This window comes from Meriones unguiculatus, chromosome 20 (genome assembly GCF_030254825.1).
Source record: "Meriones unguiculatus strain TT.TT164.6M chromosome 20, Bangor_MerUng_6.1, whole genome shotgun sequence".
Lineage (NCBI taxonomy): Eukaryota > Metazoa > Chordata > Mammalia > Rodentia > Muridae > Meriones > Meriones unguiculatus.
Genome location: NC_083367.1, coordinates 39,266,673 through 39,285,496, shown reverse-complemented (window position 1 = coordinate 39,285,496; position 18,824 = coordinate 39,266,673). Strand labels below are relative to the sequence as shown.

Below are 18,824 nucleotides of genomic sequence, written 5' to 3'. Positions count from 1 at the left end.
CTTTTTTTTTTTTTTTCTAGGGTTTTCATTTGGGCCATTAAGTTGTTTGTATGTGATGTTACGAATTTCTTCTTGCAGGCACTTAGTGCTATAAATTTTCCCCTGAGCACTGCTTTCAATGTGTCCCATAAATTTGGGTATGTTGTGCTTTCATTTTCATTGAATTCTAGGAAGTCTTTAATTTCTTTCTTTATTTCTTCCTTAACCCAGCTGTCATTGAGTAACAAGTTGTTCAGTTTCCATGTGCGTGTTGGCTTTTTGTTATTTCTGTTGTTGTTGAGGTCCAGCTTTAGTCCATGGTGGTCAGATAGAATACAGGGGATTATTTCAAACTTTTCGTATCTGTTGAGGCTTGCTTTTTGACCAACTATATGGTTTATTTTGGAGAAGGTTCCATGCGGTGCTGAAAAGAAGATATACTTTTTTGAGTTTGGATGAAAAGATCTGTAGACATGTATTAGGTCCATTTGAGTTAGGGTCTCTGTAAGTGTTTTTATTTCCCTATTTGTTTTCTGTCTAGTTGATCTGTCCCAAGGTGAGAGTGGAGTGTTGAAGTCTCCCACTATTAGGGTATTAGGATCAATGTGTGATTTAAGCTTTAATATTGTTTCATTTACGAATGTAGGTGCTCTTGTATTTGGGGCATAGATATTCAAAATTGTGATGTCCTCTTGGTGGATTTTTCCTTTGATGAGAATATAGTGGCCTTCCTTATCTTTTTTGATTAACTTGGGTTGAAAGTCTATTTTATTAGATGTTAGGATGGCTACTCCAGCTTGTTTTCTGGAACCATTTGAGTGAAAAACATTTTTCCAGCCCTTTACTCTGAGGTAGTGTTTATCTTTGTTGCATAGGTGTGTTTCTTGGATTGCAGCAGAATGTTGGATCCTGTTTCTGCATCCATTCTGTTAGTCTGTGTCTTTTTATTGGGGAGTTGAGTCCGTTGATGTTGATAGAAACTAGTGACCAACAATTGTTACTTACTTTAGATGTGGGGTTGGTGATGTCACTGAGTTTTATTGCTTGTATTCTTTTGGGTTTTTTGTTGTGTAGTTATCTATTTCCTCTGTTTCCTTTAATGTAGTTGTTTTCTTTGGTTTGGAGTTTCCCTTCTAGTAACTTCTGTAGAGCTGGGTTACTATGTAGGTATTGTTTAAATTTGGTTTTGTCTTAGAATATTTTGAATTCTCCGTCTATGTTGATTGAAAGTTTTGCTGGGTATAGTAGTCTGGGTTGGCATCTGTGTTTCCTTAAGGAAGGCATGATTTTTGTCCAGGCCCTTCTGGCTTTCATAGTTTCTGTTGAGAAGTCTGGTGTGATTCTGATAGGTCTACCTTCATATGTTACTTGGCCTTTTTCCCTTGCTGCTTTTAGAATTTTTTCTTTGTTCTGTAGGTTCTGTGTTTTGGCTATGATGTGACGTGAATAATTTCTTTTCTGGTCTAGTCTACTTGGTGTTCTGTAGGCCTCTTGTATGTTTATGGCCAATTCCTTCTTTAAGTTGGGAAAGTTTTCTTCTATAATTTTCTTGAAAATATTTTCCGGACCTTTGAGCCTGATGTCTTCTTTTTCTTCTACTCCTATTATTCTTAGGTTTTGTCTTTTCATGGTGTCCTTGATTTCTTGGATGTTTTGTGTTTGGAACTTTTCTGATTTAATTTTTTCTTTGAGAGAAGTATCAATTTCTGCAAGTGTATCTTTGGCTCCTGAAATTCTTTCTTCCATCTCTTGTATTCTGTTGGTGATGCTTACCTTTGTAGTTTCTGATCTTTTCTCTATGTTCTCCAGCTCCTGGTTTTTCTTTATTTGTGTTTTCTTTATTGATTCTAATTCTGTTTTCATGTCTTGCACCATTTCCTTCATCTGTTTGAATGTGGAGTCCTGCTTTTCCATGACAGCTTCTATTTTTTTGTCCGTTTCCTCTCTATGTATCACTAATTGTGCCTCTACTTCTTTGGGTATAATTGCCTGTATTTCTATGAGAGCTTTGTTTATTTCTTTATTGGCCTTTCGTTGTGTGGACATTTCTTTGAGAGCTTTGTGCATTTCTTCTTTGTTTGCCTCAATTTTCGTGGTCATTTCTCTGAGAGCACGATTGGTTTCCTCTTGGTTAGTCTCAATTTCTTTGGCTATTTCTCTGAGGGCTTTGTTCATTTCATCTTTATGGGCCTCTAATAGCTGGAGAAACATAGTTTTGAGGTCATTTTCTTGTATATCTAGTGAATTGAAGTGTGCATTGTTTTGTGGGGTTGCTGGTGAGGCCATTATGTCCTGATTTTTGTTGGGAGTGTTCTTATGTCTGCCTCTAGCCATCTGGTTATTTATAACCCTCACTGTTTGTTCCTCGAGATTGTAGTTTGGGCTATGATCATCTCTTTCTGTTTTCTGGACTGTTTTTTTTTTTTTTTTTTCAGGAAGATGAGAGAGGTTCATTGGTTTGGGAGTGTGCACTCTGGTTTCAGTTTTGCCTAAGTAAGGAATGTGACGCTGGCGCTATTCACGTGCGCTTTTAGTGGGCGCAGGGTGCATGCACGGATTCTCTGACTACTGCAGTGGTCTGGGGCAAACTCTCCCTAGAAGGCTCACTCACTCTCTTGCAGGACCAGTTGGAATGCACAGGGGTTCCCCTTGCTCTCTACTCTCTGATTTGGTCCTGCTGGGGAGAGTGCGTGGGTAGGCCAACAGTCAGCTCTGTGACACTGTGGCCACAGGACTCGGTGTCCACCTTTCCTGTGTGCTGCCTCTCTGTCCTTTCCCTCTGCCAGGAGGGGTTATATTGACTGGTCCTGGAGTGGCGCAAGAAAGAGTTAGGTTGAGTGTTCTCAATCCCAGATCCCGGGCCTAGATCTCTCTGCCATAAGCAGCCTGGAGGTAGAGCCTATGTTTGTTGATCCTGAGAGAGTACCAGGTAGGGTTGAGTGTCCTCAGATCCAGAGCTTGGGTTTTTCTGCTAGGGGCTGCTGGGTGAGCTGGAGAGAGGGTGCTGTGTCCTTGGCAGGCTGCCTCTCTGTCCTTCCCCTCTGCTAGGGCAAGCTTATGGAGGTACTCTCAGGGGAGTGCCAGAAGTGGTTGGGGCTTCTCAGTCCAATCCTGACCTGGGGTTTCTTGGCCAGTGGTCGGGGGGGGGGGGGGGGCGGTGATAGAACTTGCTGCTAGACCTTATTGCGCTGGACCCAGGAGAATCTCAGGACGAGTACAATGGCCATAGTCCCATATCCCAAGCTAAAGTTTGTTTGCTAGTAGCAGCTGGCAGCACTGGAATTCCAGCCCTGTGAAGCCGCGGTGTGCCTCTTTATCCTTCTGCTCTGCCACGGCCAGGTTATGGCAGCGTTTGGGGGAGTGCCCAAAAGGATTGGGTTTTCTCAGCCCCGATCTCAGGTTGGGGTACAGACGATGTGGTCTGTGGCAAATTCTGCTGGCTACCTCCTGCCTCCTCCCAAGAGGGAGTAGGGATTTTGAGCTGGGCGTGCAGCTCTCAGCAGCGGGAGCTCAGTTGTGATGGGGGCAGGTAAGGTCTGGGTGACCTGTGATCAGTCTTGCAACTTTCTTTCCCCTTGGGTTTTTTTTTTTTTTTTTTTTTTGTGACTGGGACTGCCAGTCCCACCAATCAGCCTGGGAAAGTGATCAAGACATGCAGGCTTGCAGCACCCACCCGGAGACCCAAAGCCCAAGTTACACGGGTTCTTTTCTGGCTGTGCGGCCCGAGAGTGGACCCCACCCATTCCCGCCTCTGATAAAAAGGTATCAGACGGGTCTGATGCTCTTTGGGTGGATGACACCTAAATGAACATCGGTACAAAGTCCCAATTTATTTCTAATATCAGAGATCAGACCTCTACTCTTGCCTGATGCGTCTAAAATGAAAATTTTACCCATATGCATTGTTTGGACAAAATAGTGGTGAATATACCAGAATATACCAGAATTAGTGCTATTAAGAGTTAAAAAGCAAGTGAAATCCCATTAACAATGCTTTTCTTTCTTGAGAGATCAGTTAGGCAGTAGATCAGTTAAGTAGTAATTAATATGCTCTTAGCAAAGATGGTTAAGAATAAAAACAAAGGAAATCCTACATACAACCACTCATAAAGTCTACACACATGATTTTATTCATAAACACTAATGGATATACAATTTTTAACACCTCTCCGTACAGATTGGTATATACTATTTGTGAACCTTTTTGCTTATATAGTTGATTTTGTGAGACAGTTGTTGGCAGTTGTATAGTCTCTGCATATGAGGATAACTTAACTGAGTCCCAACTACTGTATCTCCCCACAAACCCCTCAAAAGAGTCTTACTATTTAGCTCAGACTGAACTTGGACTTACAATCCTTCTGCAAAGAGGGGAAGGAGGATGAAGACTTCCAAATGCTAGATTTATGGCCTTGCATGGCCAGTTGTGTTTGTTGTTTGTGTGTGTCTGGGTGTGTAGGCTATAGGTTAATGTCAGGTGTCCTAGTTTACATTGATTGTCAATTTGACACACCCTAGAATTCCCTGAAAACGGAGTCTTATGTAATTTTTTTTATCAGGTTGGGCTATGTGTGCGAGAGTTTGTCACAAGTGATGTAGGCAGGCACAGTCCCCTGCAAGTGGTACTGTCTTTAGTCGGTTTTGGGTTGTCAAGAAAATTAGCTAAGCATAAGCCTGGAAGTTGGAGAATAAGCCAGAAAGCATCATTTCTCTGTGCTTTTTGCTATAAGCTCCTGCTGGAGTTCCTTTCTGAACCAAATAAACCCCTTTTTTCAACCACATGGCTTTTGTTCAGACTGTTCTATCACTACAACAGAGCATTGGATGTTTCTCCTTAAATGGCTCCCACTGGTTCTGAGACAGGTTCAGCGAAGCTACCTGGCCAGCAAACTCCAAGAACCAGCCTGTCATTGCTTCCCTAGCATGGGGATTACCTCAGTGCTTGAGATCTGAACTCATATCCTCCTCCTGGCTTGGCAGGCACGTTACCAACTGAGCCATCTCCACAGGCCCCGAATATTGCTATTTTTAAAGCAGTTTGTAGTCTTTAAGAATAATAATTTCTTTTTTTTTTTTCAATGCAGTTTATTCAGGAACATTGAACAATCCTCGGACCCCGGGGAAAGCCAGCCCACAGCTTAAATAGCCTCTGGGTAGCCAACCCAGGCGTGCCACGGGGGCAATGCAGATAGGTCCACATACATGGAAGCAAGCCAGATCCTCGGCCTTAGCCAAATGTGGAGTTGTTCGTGACAGAGAGCACTCACCATCGGGAAGGTGGAAGGCGGAAACCAGCTCCACCTTTAAGGCATAGCATTCCGCAGCTCTCTACAGTTCCCCCTTTTTGTTTTAGACGCATCAGGCAAGAGTAGAGGTCTGATCTCTGATATTAGAAATAAATTGGGACTTTGTACAGATGTTCATTTAGGTGTCATCCACCCAAAGAGCATCAGACCCGTCCGATACCTTTTTCTCAGAGGCGGGACCTGGGGCATCAACCCGCATGCAATCAGACATGCTCTTCTCTGGGTCCAAAGCAGCTGACCCTGAGTGCAGTGCTTAGCCTCGCATCCTGAGCATATCATTTTAGCTTTTTATGGTATCCAACCATGCTTGGGGGAGAATGTCCTGCTTCAATGGCTGTAAAGGCCTGAATGATCATGGCTGCATCACACTGTTGTGAGACTCTAATCTTGCATATATACCACAGGCAAACCAAGGAGACCAACACCAGAAGGCCTGCTAACACTCCCATGCCCACCCATTCCTTCAGATGATTCATGGCTGCCGCAATCCATGTTGATAATCCTGTGGCTAGTCCTGTGTCCACTCCGGTAGAATTTACTGTGACAATGGCCACTCTCAGATGCTCCATCGTAGTATCGAATTCTCCAGTCCAATTACCTAAAATATAGCTCGACAATTGTTTAGACAGATTTGCAGCGCAGGAAAAATTCTCATGTTGTATGCTAGTGACACAAAGTCCAGCATACTTTCATTGACAGCCAGGTTGAGCGATTTGCCATAGGGTATCAATTTGCTCCTGCAAGAGGTCAATCCTCTGATTGAACACCATCAAGCTTCCTTTTAGTTGAGCATTAATTCTTTTATGTACAACTAAGGCATGAGCTACATTGGCTAAATGATTATTCAGGGTCTGAGCAGTCTGCCCAGTATGACTCATGGCTAATGCCCTGGTGGTAGCTCCAACAGCCGTCAATGAGATGGTAGTAACAATGGTGGCTGTAGTTCCAAGATCCCTTTTCTGTCTGAAGAGAGTCATAGCGTGAGGGGCATCAATGGGCATAGGCACCCAGTGAGGCATGCGAGTAACCAGGGCATACCTAACTTTACTAGCATTCTAGCATTGGGCAAAAAAGCAAGTATCATTACCACAATTATTTGGCTCTATCTGGCTAATAATGAATAAAAATGGGGGATATAGACAAACAGGTGTGGGCTTATAGGAAATATTATGAGAAGCCTTAAACCCTCGTTGGAACATCCTGCGTCAGTTCTAGAACTAACAGTGGTGGTGTCCGAGGTCTGAGTAAGTTCAGGAGACCATTGCCCCGAGGGGTGAGACGTGCTCCATGTAAATTGACTAACTCCATGTTTTCCTCCAATTTTGAAAGTCATTTAAGGTTCTTAAATTATTTTTTCCCTTTTTTCTTAAATTTTTCATCAATTACACTTTATTCATTCTGCATCCCCCCATAAACCCCTCCCTCCTCCCATCCCAATCCCACCCTCCCTCCTCCCTCTGCTTGCATGCCACTCCCCAAGTCCACTAATAGGGGAGGTTCTCTAATTTCTTAGCTCACTAGAAATAATAAATAATAATCCCACAATAGTTTTCATTGAACCTTTTTTTTTAAAGATTTATTTATTATGTTTACAGTGTTCTGCTTGCATGTATCCCAGCTGCAGCCCCCTCCCTCACTACCTCCCAATCTCACTTTCCTTCCCTCATCTCCTCACATGCTCCTCTCCAAGTTCACTCTCCAAGTTCACTGATAGGGGAGTTCCTCCTTCCCTTCATTTGACCCTAGCTTATCAGGTCTCTTCAGGACTGGCTACATTGTCCTTCTCTGTGGCCAGGCAAGGCTGCTCCACATTTAGTGGGAGGTGGTCAAAAAGCCAGCCACTGAGTTCATGTTAGAGATGGTACCCATTCCCCTTATTAGGGTACCAACGTGGATACTGAGCTGCCATGGGCTATATCTGAGCAGGGGTTTTAGGTTATATCTACAAATGGTCCTTGGTTGGAGTATCAGTCTCACAAAACACCTCTGGGCCCAGATATTTTGATTCTGTTGCTCTCCTCGTGGAGCTCCTGTACTCTCCAGGTCTTAATAGCTCCCCTTCTTTCATAAGATTCCGTGCACTCTGGAAAAAGTTTGGTTATGAGTCTCAGCATTTGCTTTGATACATTGTTGGATAGAGTCTTTCAGAGGCCCTCTGTTTTAGGCACTGTCCTGTTTCCTCTTTTCTTCTTTCAATGTCCATCTTGTTTGTCTTTCTGTGTGAGGATTGATCATCTCACCCAGGGTCCTCCTTCTTGCTTAGCTTCTTTAGGTGTACAGATTTTAGTATGTTTATCCTATATTATATGTCTATTATCCTCTTATATTTGAGTATATACCATGTGTGTCTTTCTGCTTCAATGATTGATTTGGAAGGGCCCAGCTCACTGTGGGCTGTGTCACCCCTGATTGTGCCCTCTGCATATTATAAAGCAGGGTGAGCAAGCCCTGAGGAGGAAGTCAGCAAGCAGAGGTTCTCGATAGTTCTGCTTCAGTTCTATCCTTCACCTCTTGACTTTCTCTAATGATGGATAGTAACTGAAATGGAGAAACAATCCTTTTCTTGCCTCATTGTTTTTATCACAATAGAAATGAAACAAATACAGCTAGAACATTTTGTAAATAGCTATTATACCTTTTTGATCTGTGATGTAATTTAGCTTTGAATTTTCTATGTTGACTTTAAATTTGGATGGTCTATCTAGAATCAAATGTGAGGCACTGAAATTGGCCACTAATATTTTTTCAGGATCTATCTGAATTTTTATGTCCATTGATGTTTATTTTATATAATTAGAAGTCATAATTTCATATTTAAGTTCTTACTGTTGGTCTTTAATCAAAAAACTTTGTTACAATATACTAAAATTTAATCCTGAGCCATTTATACAAATTTTAACAGCACGTTAAAGTTCAAAATGAAGTTCCAGAAAATGAATTTGGTTCACATGCTCTATTTATATCATTACTATATCATATTGAGTACAATAATTTTTTACTAACTTTTGAAATATTGAGGTATGAAAACCACAAATTTACCTTCTCTTTTTAAGGTTATTTATGTATTCAATTCTTCTCATATGAATTTTCCAACATACTTTTTTTTAAAATGAGATTCAAAGTAGAATTGCCCTGAGTGTAGATTGTTTATCTATTAATTTTCTTCACTTTCTTCACATTCCCTTGGTATTTTTATGGTTCTGATTTTGTACTCTACACCATCGTAAAATGTCATTAATTCTGCTTGAATTTTTTCCTTTGAAAACCACGTAGCCTGCTTAGAGTTGTTCAGTTTACATTCTGCTTTTCTTGTTATTGACCAAATTTTCTCTTCTTTATTTATTTTCATGGTTGTAGCAATAGAGGTAGGAAAGTTTTAGCTATTTCCAACATGAACTGAAAAATCTTTGTGTGTTTCTCAATTGAGTATGATTTTTTTTTCATATTTGACAAATACTTTATTGTTTTCTTTCAATATTAAAAAATTCAAGGTTATAATGACAATAATTTTTCATTTTCCTCCCTCCAAACCCTCTTATGTATGCCTCCACCCTTTTTAAAATTTATGGTCTCTTTTTGTTTAAATATATATATATGATACAATCTACTCAGTACATATCATGTTACTTTTATGTGTATCATTTCAGGGCTGACCACCTGGCCTTGAATAACCAATTTTTGTGCTCTTTTTCTGGGGAAGACTATTGCTCTCCCTCTTAATATTTCTTAGTCACCTGTAGGTTTTCTTCCATGATTGAGGACTTAGGAGATTTCCCCATTTCACATTAGCATGCCTATTGGGATCATCTTTGTTCAGGTCCTATTTATGCAGCCATTTTGATGAGACTTAATGAGTGTAGCTTTTGATGTTACTAGGATATTCGCTCTCACAGTAAACTCTTGTTACTCTTTTTGAAAAATATTTGAAGAATTTTTTTACTGGTGTCCTTTTTTTTTTTTTTTTTTTCAATGCAGTTTATTCAGGAACATTGAACAATCCTCGGACCCCGGGGAAAGCCAGCCCACAGCTTAGATAGCCTCTGGGTAGCCAACCCAGGCGTGCCACGGGGGCAATGCAGATAGGTCCACATACATGGAAGCAAGCCAGATCCTCGGCCTTAGCCAAATGTGGAGTTGTTCGTGACAGAGAGCACTCACCATCGGGAAGGTGGAAGGCGGAAACCAGCTCCATCTTTAAGGCATAGCATTCCGCAGCTCTCTACAGTTCCCCCTTTTTGTTTTAGATGCATCAGGCAAGAGTAGAGGTCTGATCTCTGATATTAGAAATAAATTGGGACTTTGTACAGATGTTCATTTAGGTGTCATCCACCCAAAGAGCATCAGACCGTCCGATACCTTTTTCTCAGAGGCGGGACCTGGGGCATCAACCCGCATGCAATCAGACATGCTCTTCTCTGGGTCCGAAGCGGCTGACCCTGAGTGCAGTGCTTAGCCTCGCATCCTGAGCGTATCATTTTAGCTTTTTATGGTATCCAACCATGCTTGGGGAGAATGTCCTGCTTCAATGGCTGTAAAGGCCTGAATGATCATGGCTGCATCACACTGTTGTGAGACTCTAATCTTTCATATATACCACAGGCAAACCAAGGAGACCAACACCAGAAGGCCTGCTAACACTCCCATGCCCACCCATTCCTTCAGATGATTCATGGCTGCAGCAATCCATGTTGATAATCCTGTGGCTAGTCCTGCGTCCACTCCGGTAGAATTTACTGTGACAATGGCCACTCTCAGCTGCTCCATCGTAGTATCGAATTCTCCAGTCCAATTACCTAAAATATAGCTCGACAATTGTTTAGACAGATTTGCAGCGCAGGAAAAATTCTCATGTTGTATGCTAGTGACACAAAGTCCAGCATACTTTCATTGACAGCCAGGTTGAGCGATTTGCCATAGGGTATCAATTTGCTCCTGCAAGAGGTCAATCCTCTGATTGAACACCATCAAGCTTCCTTTTAGTTGAGCATTAATTCCTTTATGTACAACTAAGGCATGAGCTACATTGGCTAAATGATTATTCAGGGTCTGAGCAATCTGTCCAGTATGACTCATGGCTAATGCCCTGGTGGTAGCTCCAACAGCCGTCAATGAGATGGTAGTAACAATGGTGGCTGTAGTTCCAAGATCCCTTTTCTGTCTGAAGAGAGTCATAGCGTGAGGGGCATCAATGGGCATAGGCACCCAGTGAGGCATGCGAGTAACCAGGGCATACCTAACTTTACTAGCATTCCAGCATTGGGCAAAAAAGCAAGTATGATTACCACAATTACTTGGCTCTATCTGGCTAATAATGAATAAAAATGGGGGATATAGACAAACAGGTGTGGGCTTATAGGAAATATTATGAGAAGCCTTAACCCCTCGTTGGAACATCCTGCGTCAGTTCTAGAACTAGCAGTGGTGGTGTCTGAGGTCTGAGTAGGTTCAGGAGACCATTGCCCCCAGGGGCGAGATGTGCTCCATGCCAATTGACTAACTCCATGTTTTCCTCCAATTTTGAAAGTCATTTAAGGTTCTTAAATTATTTTTTCCCTTTTTTCTTAAATTTTTCATCAATTACACTTTATTCATTCTGCATCCCCCCATAAGCTCCTCCCTCCTCCCATCCCAATCCCACCCTCCCTCCTCCCTCTGCTTGCATGCCACTCCCCAAGTCCACTAATAGGGGAGGTTCTCCTCTCCTTTCTGATCTTAGTCTGTCAGTTCACATCAAAAGTGGCTGTATTGTATGATTTAATGTGCAGATATTTTACATGTAGCCTTTTGTGTTTGAAGTGCATTCTTTCTACTACTGTTTGTTGTGCTTACTTGATTTTCTTCTGTATCAGTGGAAATAACCAAATTCAATTTTTCCTGAGCCTGATAGGACTCCTATTCACTATTTGCTTCTGTTGAGCCATCTTTGCATTCCAGGAAGGAATCCAGCAATTACATAATCATGTCTCATGTTTGGCTGTAACTCATACCTTCATAATAAGATCAGTAATTTCTCAACCCATGACTGTTTCAGGATCTCAGAGGCTCAGTGCTTAAAATCTGCAGTTTTCTGGAGAAAGAACTGAGTGAAGAAGACGTGAATGCTATTGTGAGACAAGCTACATTTCAGAATATGAAATCTAACCCACGAGAAAATTATGATCAGTCTATAAATACTAAAATTGGGACCAAACACAATGAGGGCTCCTTCCTGCGCAAAGGTTAGACTCAACGGTCTGTCCTAATCATAATATTGTGAATCTCTTTAGCCTGATCCTTTGGAGCAATTGCACTGGACTTCCAATTGTTTCTCAAGTTGATAAAGACTGCAACACAGAGAACATTAAATATCTTAATGGAAATAGAACTAGGAGTTTCACCAAAAATTTAATAGTATTTTAGTATAAAGTACCATAGCTTAGTTATTTAATAAATGTGTCTTTTCTTCTTTATACCTCACATGACTCATCTCTTCATGGCATATCAGTAGTATTGACCTTTGCCATAGATATTTTAGAAACTCTAAATTGTGACATTTTATTATATTTTGAAAGAACATAATACTGTGTGGTCCAGGCTGGCAGTACAGACACCATGTAGCTCAGGCTGGACTAGAATTTGATTTTCTCCTGCCTTTGTTGCAAATGCTGGGATATAGATTTGAGGCAACTTTCTTGGCTTAGTCCAGAAGAATTTTACTTTTCAGCTCTCTTTTATTCCAGATTTTATAAAATAATAACAAACTGCATATTTTAAGTGCAGGAGGTTAAATTGCTCTTTTTCTGTGTCACTTTTTTCCATAATTAAACAACAATTCACATGACTACACAATAAATACAGAGGTATCTTTTTTAATCTTTTTAAAATTGAGTTATGTATCATCAACAGTTGAGATTTTGTTTTCCTTTTTGAGACATTCCCTCAATCATGGGACTAGGAATGGTTTTGAACTTGCTCTGTGTAACTGAGCATTCCCTTCAACACTTTTTTTCTGCCTCCACCTCCCAGGTTGTGGGAATATAGTTATGAACAACCATATCCTGGCCTTGTGACCTTATTATGTCAGAAGCTGTTAAGGAAGAACAGCTTCCCCTAACTTGATGCTCTTTTCTCTCCAAACTAAAATGTTTAATTCATTAAAATCATTTAATGCAACATTTTATAGCATAACGTGTCATGTATTTTGGTTCCTTTAAGTTATTCATCACTTTCCATTTTGAAAATAGATAATGGCTTGTACATAATTTCTTAAAGTCTTATTGTAATTTCCCTAGATTAAGATAATTTTCAATAATGTTCCTTTTCTGTCTTTTTTGGTTTAATATAATTTTACTTCTTATCTTCAAACTAGACCAATGCTCATCAATTATTCTTTGAATATTTGTTTTCTGTCTATTCCAATTGCAAGAAATATTTATTGCTAGTATAATTACTTATGATAGCAGAAAACATCATACTACTGTTTCCATTTTAAAAGACTATTAATGGTAGTTGCAAGTGTTTATCCTGTGGAATCACAGTGGTGGCAGTTCTGCTGCCCTCTCTGAACTTGATATCATTAATTGATGTCATTTGGGTCTCATTTTTTTCACTGAATATGGAGAAATTAACAATGTTAAATTATAGATTGCATATATATATATATCATACATTTATATGGGAGGTAGATAACAATTTAATTTTTAAAATCCCCCCAATTATGGCATTCTGAAATTATAATTTTTTTTGGTCCATACATTTCTCTTTAAAATTTTATTGCAAATTTTAATCAAAATATTACATTACTTTGCTCCTTTCTTGTACTACTTCTGACTTTTGCCATGCCCCTTTCTTCTATATTTCCCTATGAGCCTTCCCACTTCTTGTCAAACTAATGTCCTTTTTTGTTTTTTGTTGTTACATACATAAATTTACAAGTATTTAAACAAAAACTGATTCCTTCAATGTGGGTTTTCTGTATTTAGTTTCATGGCTAACTACTTTGAATTTGTAAAACAGTTAGGAGTCTTATTTTTCCTTTTCTCAGTAGTCATTAATTTTAAATATAGTTCTTTTTTTTGCAACTTTTACTGATGTCTATTGATAGAATCACTGTTCATATCTAGCTTAAGAAGCTATGTTGTTGACATATCATGAGTATCTTTTATCTGCACAGCTTCTCTGTCATTTCTAGGAGGCACAATATCGCATGGGAGAGAATCAATCTTTGGCACTATTAATGTTACTCTGCTAGACTTATAGACAGGAGGAGCCTAGCATAACTCCCCTGAGAAGCTTCTCCAGCTGCTGATGGAAACAGATGCAGAGACACATCAACATTAGACAGAGCTTGAGGAGTCTATGGCAGAGCTGGGAGGATACTCTGAGGGAGCCTGAGGGGTCAAGACCTCCACAAGACCTTCAGAGTCAACTATCTTGGACTCAAGGGGATTCACAGAGACTGAATTACCAACCAAAGAGAATGCAAGGACTGGTCCTAGGCCCCCTGTATATATGTAGCAGATGTGTAGTTTGACTTCACGTGGGTACCCCAACAACTAGAGTATGGCCCTTTCTGACTGTTATGACTGCCTTTGGATCCCATTTACATAATCAGGCTGCCTCATCTGACTTCAGTGGGAAAGGATATGCCTAGTCCTGCAGTGACTTAATGTGCCAGGGTGGCTTGGTACCAATGGGAGACCTGCTCGTTCTCTGAGGAGGAGGGGAGTGGAGAATGGATTGGAGGGGCCTGTGAGGAGGGAACATGGAAGAGAGTAGAGAAGGCTTCGAATCAGGGTGTAAAGTGAATAAATAAATAAGTGGAAGAAAAAAGAAATGAGCTCCACAGGTGTCATTGATCTCTGCATTATAGATTATATTAGACTTTTCTTAAAGTATCTCCATTTTTTATGAAGAGAAATTCCTTTGATGACTGGTAGCAGCTACAATTATATGTGGCATAAGAATATCTTTAAATGCAGGTAGGAATTATTCTCTTGTATTACACTGGTAGTACTAGGTTCTTTTCCCCCCAATAAAGATAAAAACAAATATAAAGACCTTGCTGGGCATGATGTCACATGAGTTTAATCTACAATTCCAGAGGCAGAGACAATCCAGTCTCTGGACTGAAGGTCAGTCTGCACTTGGGGGTTGATCAGATGCTAATATTTTGATGTTTATTACTGACCCTCAAGATCTGGTTACTATCTTATCTAATTGTGCAAACCTGCCTAAAACATTATTTCTGAGAGGTTGATTAAAAGGCTTGAAACCTGGACAGGGCAGGATGGGGTAAGGGTGGCTAAGTTTCCCAGGCTTTAGGTTCAGGAGATTCACAGGAAACAGACAGGAATACTGGAAGAGAGAAAGCCACAATGGAGAAGGGACCACATGGGCCAAGAGGAAGGATGAGGATGGCATGGATGAAGAAAACACCAAGATCAAAAAATATAAGCAAGTGTTTAAAAGATTATGTATAAAAGGTAGCCGAGGTAGGAATAGTTAAGGTGGATGGCATTGGATGCGGATTGGGAGGTGGAATGGAATGTTATTGCGATAGTACAGGTGAAATATCTGACCAGCACAATGTAAATAAGGAATTATAAAATCTAACATTGTCTATGCCTTATTGATTGTGATAGAAGGTTAAATAATGCAGCCATGATAATCAAAGTGCAAACAATTAACATTATTTAGCCTGACACAATTTTTTTTCAGCAACAGTGTACCATACAAAGAAAGTTCCAGGAAAGCCATAAACCATGTCTCAAAATACCCAAAACTGAAAAATAAAGTAAATTCCATGACCTTACAAGCCCCAAGTAGTTAGCTTTTTCCCAGAAATGTAGAGTTGATTCAAAATATGTTAGTCCATACATGTCTTAATGCATATAAAAATGGACTTAGAGACAAAACTCACATGATCATCTCAATAGATGCAGACAAAATGAAATATACATTCATGATGAAAGTGCTGGAGAGTGTAAAACTGGAGAGAACATATCTCAACATAATAAAGGCTACATGTGCCAAAACCACAACCAGTATCCTAAATTGAGAAAAACTTAAAGTTATCCTATTAAAAACACAAATGAGATAGAGCTGCCTGCTATATCCAATTTTAAATATAATTTTTATTTATTATAATTTATTCATTTTGTATTTCAGCTGTAGCACCACCCCCGTTCTCTCCCATTCCTGCACTCCCTTCTTCCATCATCTCCTCCCATGTCCTTTCCCCATCCACTGATAGTGGAGGACCTCCTCCCCTTCCATTGGACCCTTGCCTATCAGGTCTCAGGATTGTCTTTCATAGTCTTCCTCTGTGGCCTGGTCAGGCAGCTCGCCTCTCAGGGCAATGTGATCAAAGTACCAGCCACTGAGTTCAGGTCAGAGACAGTCCCTGCTCCCCTTATTAGGGAGTCCATTTGGAGACTGAGCTGCCACAGGCTACTTCTGTGCAGAGGGTCCAGGTTATCTCTGTGAATGGTCCTTGGTTGGAGTATCAGTCTCATAAAAGACCCCCTAGGCCCAGATTTGTTGGTTCTGTGTTTCTCCTTATGGAGCTCCAGACCCTTCCAAGTCTGTTTTCCCCTTCTTCCATTAGATTCCCTGCACTCTGTCCAAAGTTTGGGTATGAGTCTCAGCGTCTGCCTTAATACCCTGCTGGGTAGAGTCTTTCAGAGGCTCAATGTGGTAGGCTCTTGTCTTGTTCCTTATTTTCAACTTCTTCTGATGTCTATCTTACTTGCTTTGGTGAATGAAGACTGAGCATCTTACCCAGGGTCCTCCTTCTTGCTTAACTTCTTTAGGTTTACAGATTTTAGTATGATTATTCTACATTATATGTCTAATATCTGCTTATCCCATGTCTGTCTTTCTGTTTCTGGGATAGCTCACTCAGGATGATCTTTTCTAGTTGCCACCATTTGCCTGCAAATTTTATGATTTCCGTGTTTTTACTTCCTGATATGTACCACATTTTTTGTATCTACTCCTCTATTGAGGGATATTTGGGTTTGTTCCAGCTTCTGGCTATTACAAGTTAAGGTGCTACAGACATGGTTGAGCAAATATCCTTGTTGTCTTAAGCTGTACTATAAAGCAACAGTAACAAAAACTGCATGGTAGTGGCATAGAAACAGAATGGTAGATCATTGGAATCTAATAGAAGACCCAGAAATAAACCCATACACTTATGGATACTTGATTTTTGACAAAGAAGCCAAAACCGTACAGTGGAAAAAGATAACATCTTCCACAAATGGTGCTGGTCTAAATGGATGTCTACATGTAGAAAAATACAAATAGATCCATACTCATCTCTCTGCACAAAACTAAAGTCCAAGAGGATCAATAACCTTAACAAAAAAAAAAAAAAAAAAAAAAAAAAAAAAAAAAAAAAAAAACAGATACTAAACCTGTTAGATGAAAAAGTGGGGAAGAGCCCACAGAGGAGACAACTTCCTAAACAGAACACCAACAACACAGGCTCTAAGATCAACAATCAATTAATGGGCCCTCATGAAACTGAAAAGATTCTGCAAAGCAAAGGACACTCTCATTGCAACAAAACAACAGCCTCTGGGTTGGGAAAGGTTCTTCACCAACCCTGTATGTGACAGAGGTGAATATTCAGAATATATGAAGAACTCAAGAAGTTAAACAGCAACAAATCAAGTAATCCAATTAAAAAATTGTAGAGAGCTAAACAGAGAATTCTCAATAGAGGAATATCAAATGGCAGAGAAACACTTAAAGAAATGCTCAACATCCTTACTCATCAGTGAAATGCAAATCAAAACAACCCTGAGACTTCATTTTACACCCATCAGAATGGCTAAGATCAGTTCAAGTGACAGCACATCCTAGAGAGGATGTGGATAAAGGGGAACACTCCTCCATTGCTGTGGGCATGTAAACTTGTATATCCACTTTGGAAATCAATTTTGCACTTTCTCAGACAATTAGAAATAGTACTACTTCATGATCCAGGTATACCACTCCTAGGCATATAGCCAAAAGATCTCAAGTATATCCAGTTTTTTTAAACATAGTACCTGAAGCACTATTCAAAATATTAAAACATAAAAAGGAAATTAAGGATATATAGTCAGGGGAAAAAAAGAAGACATAGTATCACTTTTGATACCATAATATGCATAAGAGAATTTAAAATTTCTACCAGAATGCCTGTAGAAACAACAATTTCAGCAGAGTTTCAGGAAACAAAACCAACTTTCAAAAATGAGTGACCTTTCTATACATCAACGGAAAACAGACTATGGATATTATCTCACTTACAGAAGCTTCAAGGGCAATAATATATCTTGGAATAAACCTAACAAAGAAGCTGAACCTAACCAAGTCGGTGAAAGAACTCTTCAATGAAAAGTTTAAATCTGAGTTTAAACTTCTTTGTGTTTTTCAAGTTCAAAGATGTTAAAAAATAGTCTTCTGATGGGATGTTTATGGATTTGTAGATTTAATATAGAGAAAATGATGACTTTACCAAAAGCAATTTATAGATTCAATTCAATTCTAATCAAAATGCTCACAACATTCTTCTCAGAAATATACAAATAAAGGCCATCTTAAAGTTACTAGAATATCAGAACATTCAAAGCAATCATGACAAACAGATGCTGGAGGATTTCCATTTCATATTTCCAAATCTGTAATCGAGATCAAGAGGATAAAATAGACGCCTCAAACCATTGTAGGTATAACCACAGGCACATGATATATGTTACATATAATGAAACACACTTTAAAGTTCTCATGTATTTATATTTATTAGTGTTTGGTTTCATTGTAAAGCTTGTTTAATGGTTGGTTGGCTGATACATGGGCCAGTGAAGTATTAGTAAATTTATTGTGTTATTGAATACATTTCTTTCAGTGATAATTCTTCTACAAAGAAGAGTTAACAACCTCTGCCAAAAAAAAATCACAGTTATTTTGCATGGGTTGGAGAAGATACTGAAGTTGATTAGACTGAGTTTTGCTTTGACAATTCCATTTACTTACCTTTATTCTGTTCCTGTGCTTATCCTATTAGGTGCCACTGGAGACTGGAAAAACCATCTGACTGTGGATCAGAATGAAAGATTTGACATGATATTTAAGAGGAACATGAAAAATTTTCCCTTGAAGTTTATCTGGGATATAAAAGAATAAAATTCTATCTAGTGTCTGTATAAACATAAAAATCTATTAAGTAGAAGGCATGTTGTTAAATCAATATTGATGTTTCTGTGTTTTCATCAATAAATACAAAGCTTTATTAAGGAAAAATGACTAAACTATGCCTTGATTAATAACAATGAGATTAATGAATGATTTCAGTTTTCAAAATTAAACTGTTTGAATCCTACTTAGCATTAGTAATATACACTAATGATATAAATTATGGTTCTTTGTGGTATAGAAAAATGTCTGCAAAGAGTAATGTATAGTGCACATTTTTCTTCATAGTCTACAATTAAATTTTGGGTCCACAAACATTAAGAATCTTCATATTTCTTATTCATACAATGAAAGGTTAACTTATTTTGA

At 39.4% G+C, this 18,824-nt stretch overlaps 1 protein-coding gene across 5 annotated transcripts in view; it reads left to right on the top strand.

The window, feature by feature from the left end:
- The window catches only part of LOC110540127 (amine sulfotransferase-like), a 139,132-nt gene extending 120,569 nt beyond the window's left edge, over nt 1–18,563 (top strand). For 4 of the 5 annotated variants that reach the window (XM_060373643.1, XM_060373642.1, XM_060373644.1 and 1 more), the window contains exons 6-7: nt 11,317–11,503; nt 18,328–18,563. In XM_060373643.1, coding sequence (XP_060229626.1) covers nt 11,317–11,503; nt 18,328–18,446 — 306 coding nt within the window. In that variant the 3' untranslated portion in view covers nt 18,447–18,563. Of the gene's footprint in view, nt 1–11,316; nt 11,504–13,455; nt 14,101–18,327 lie in introns of those variants that run through there. The other variant, XM_060373645.1, reaches the window with a different exon arrangement.
- Nucleotides 18,564–18,824: the final 261 nt, after the last annotated feature.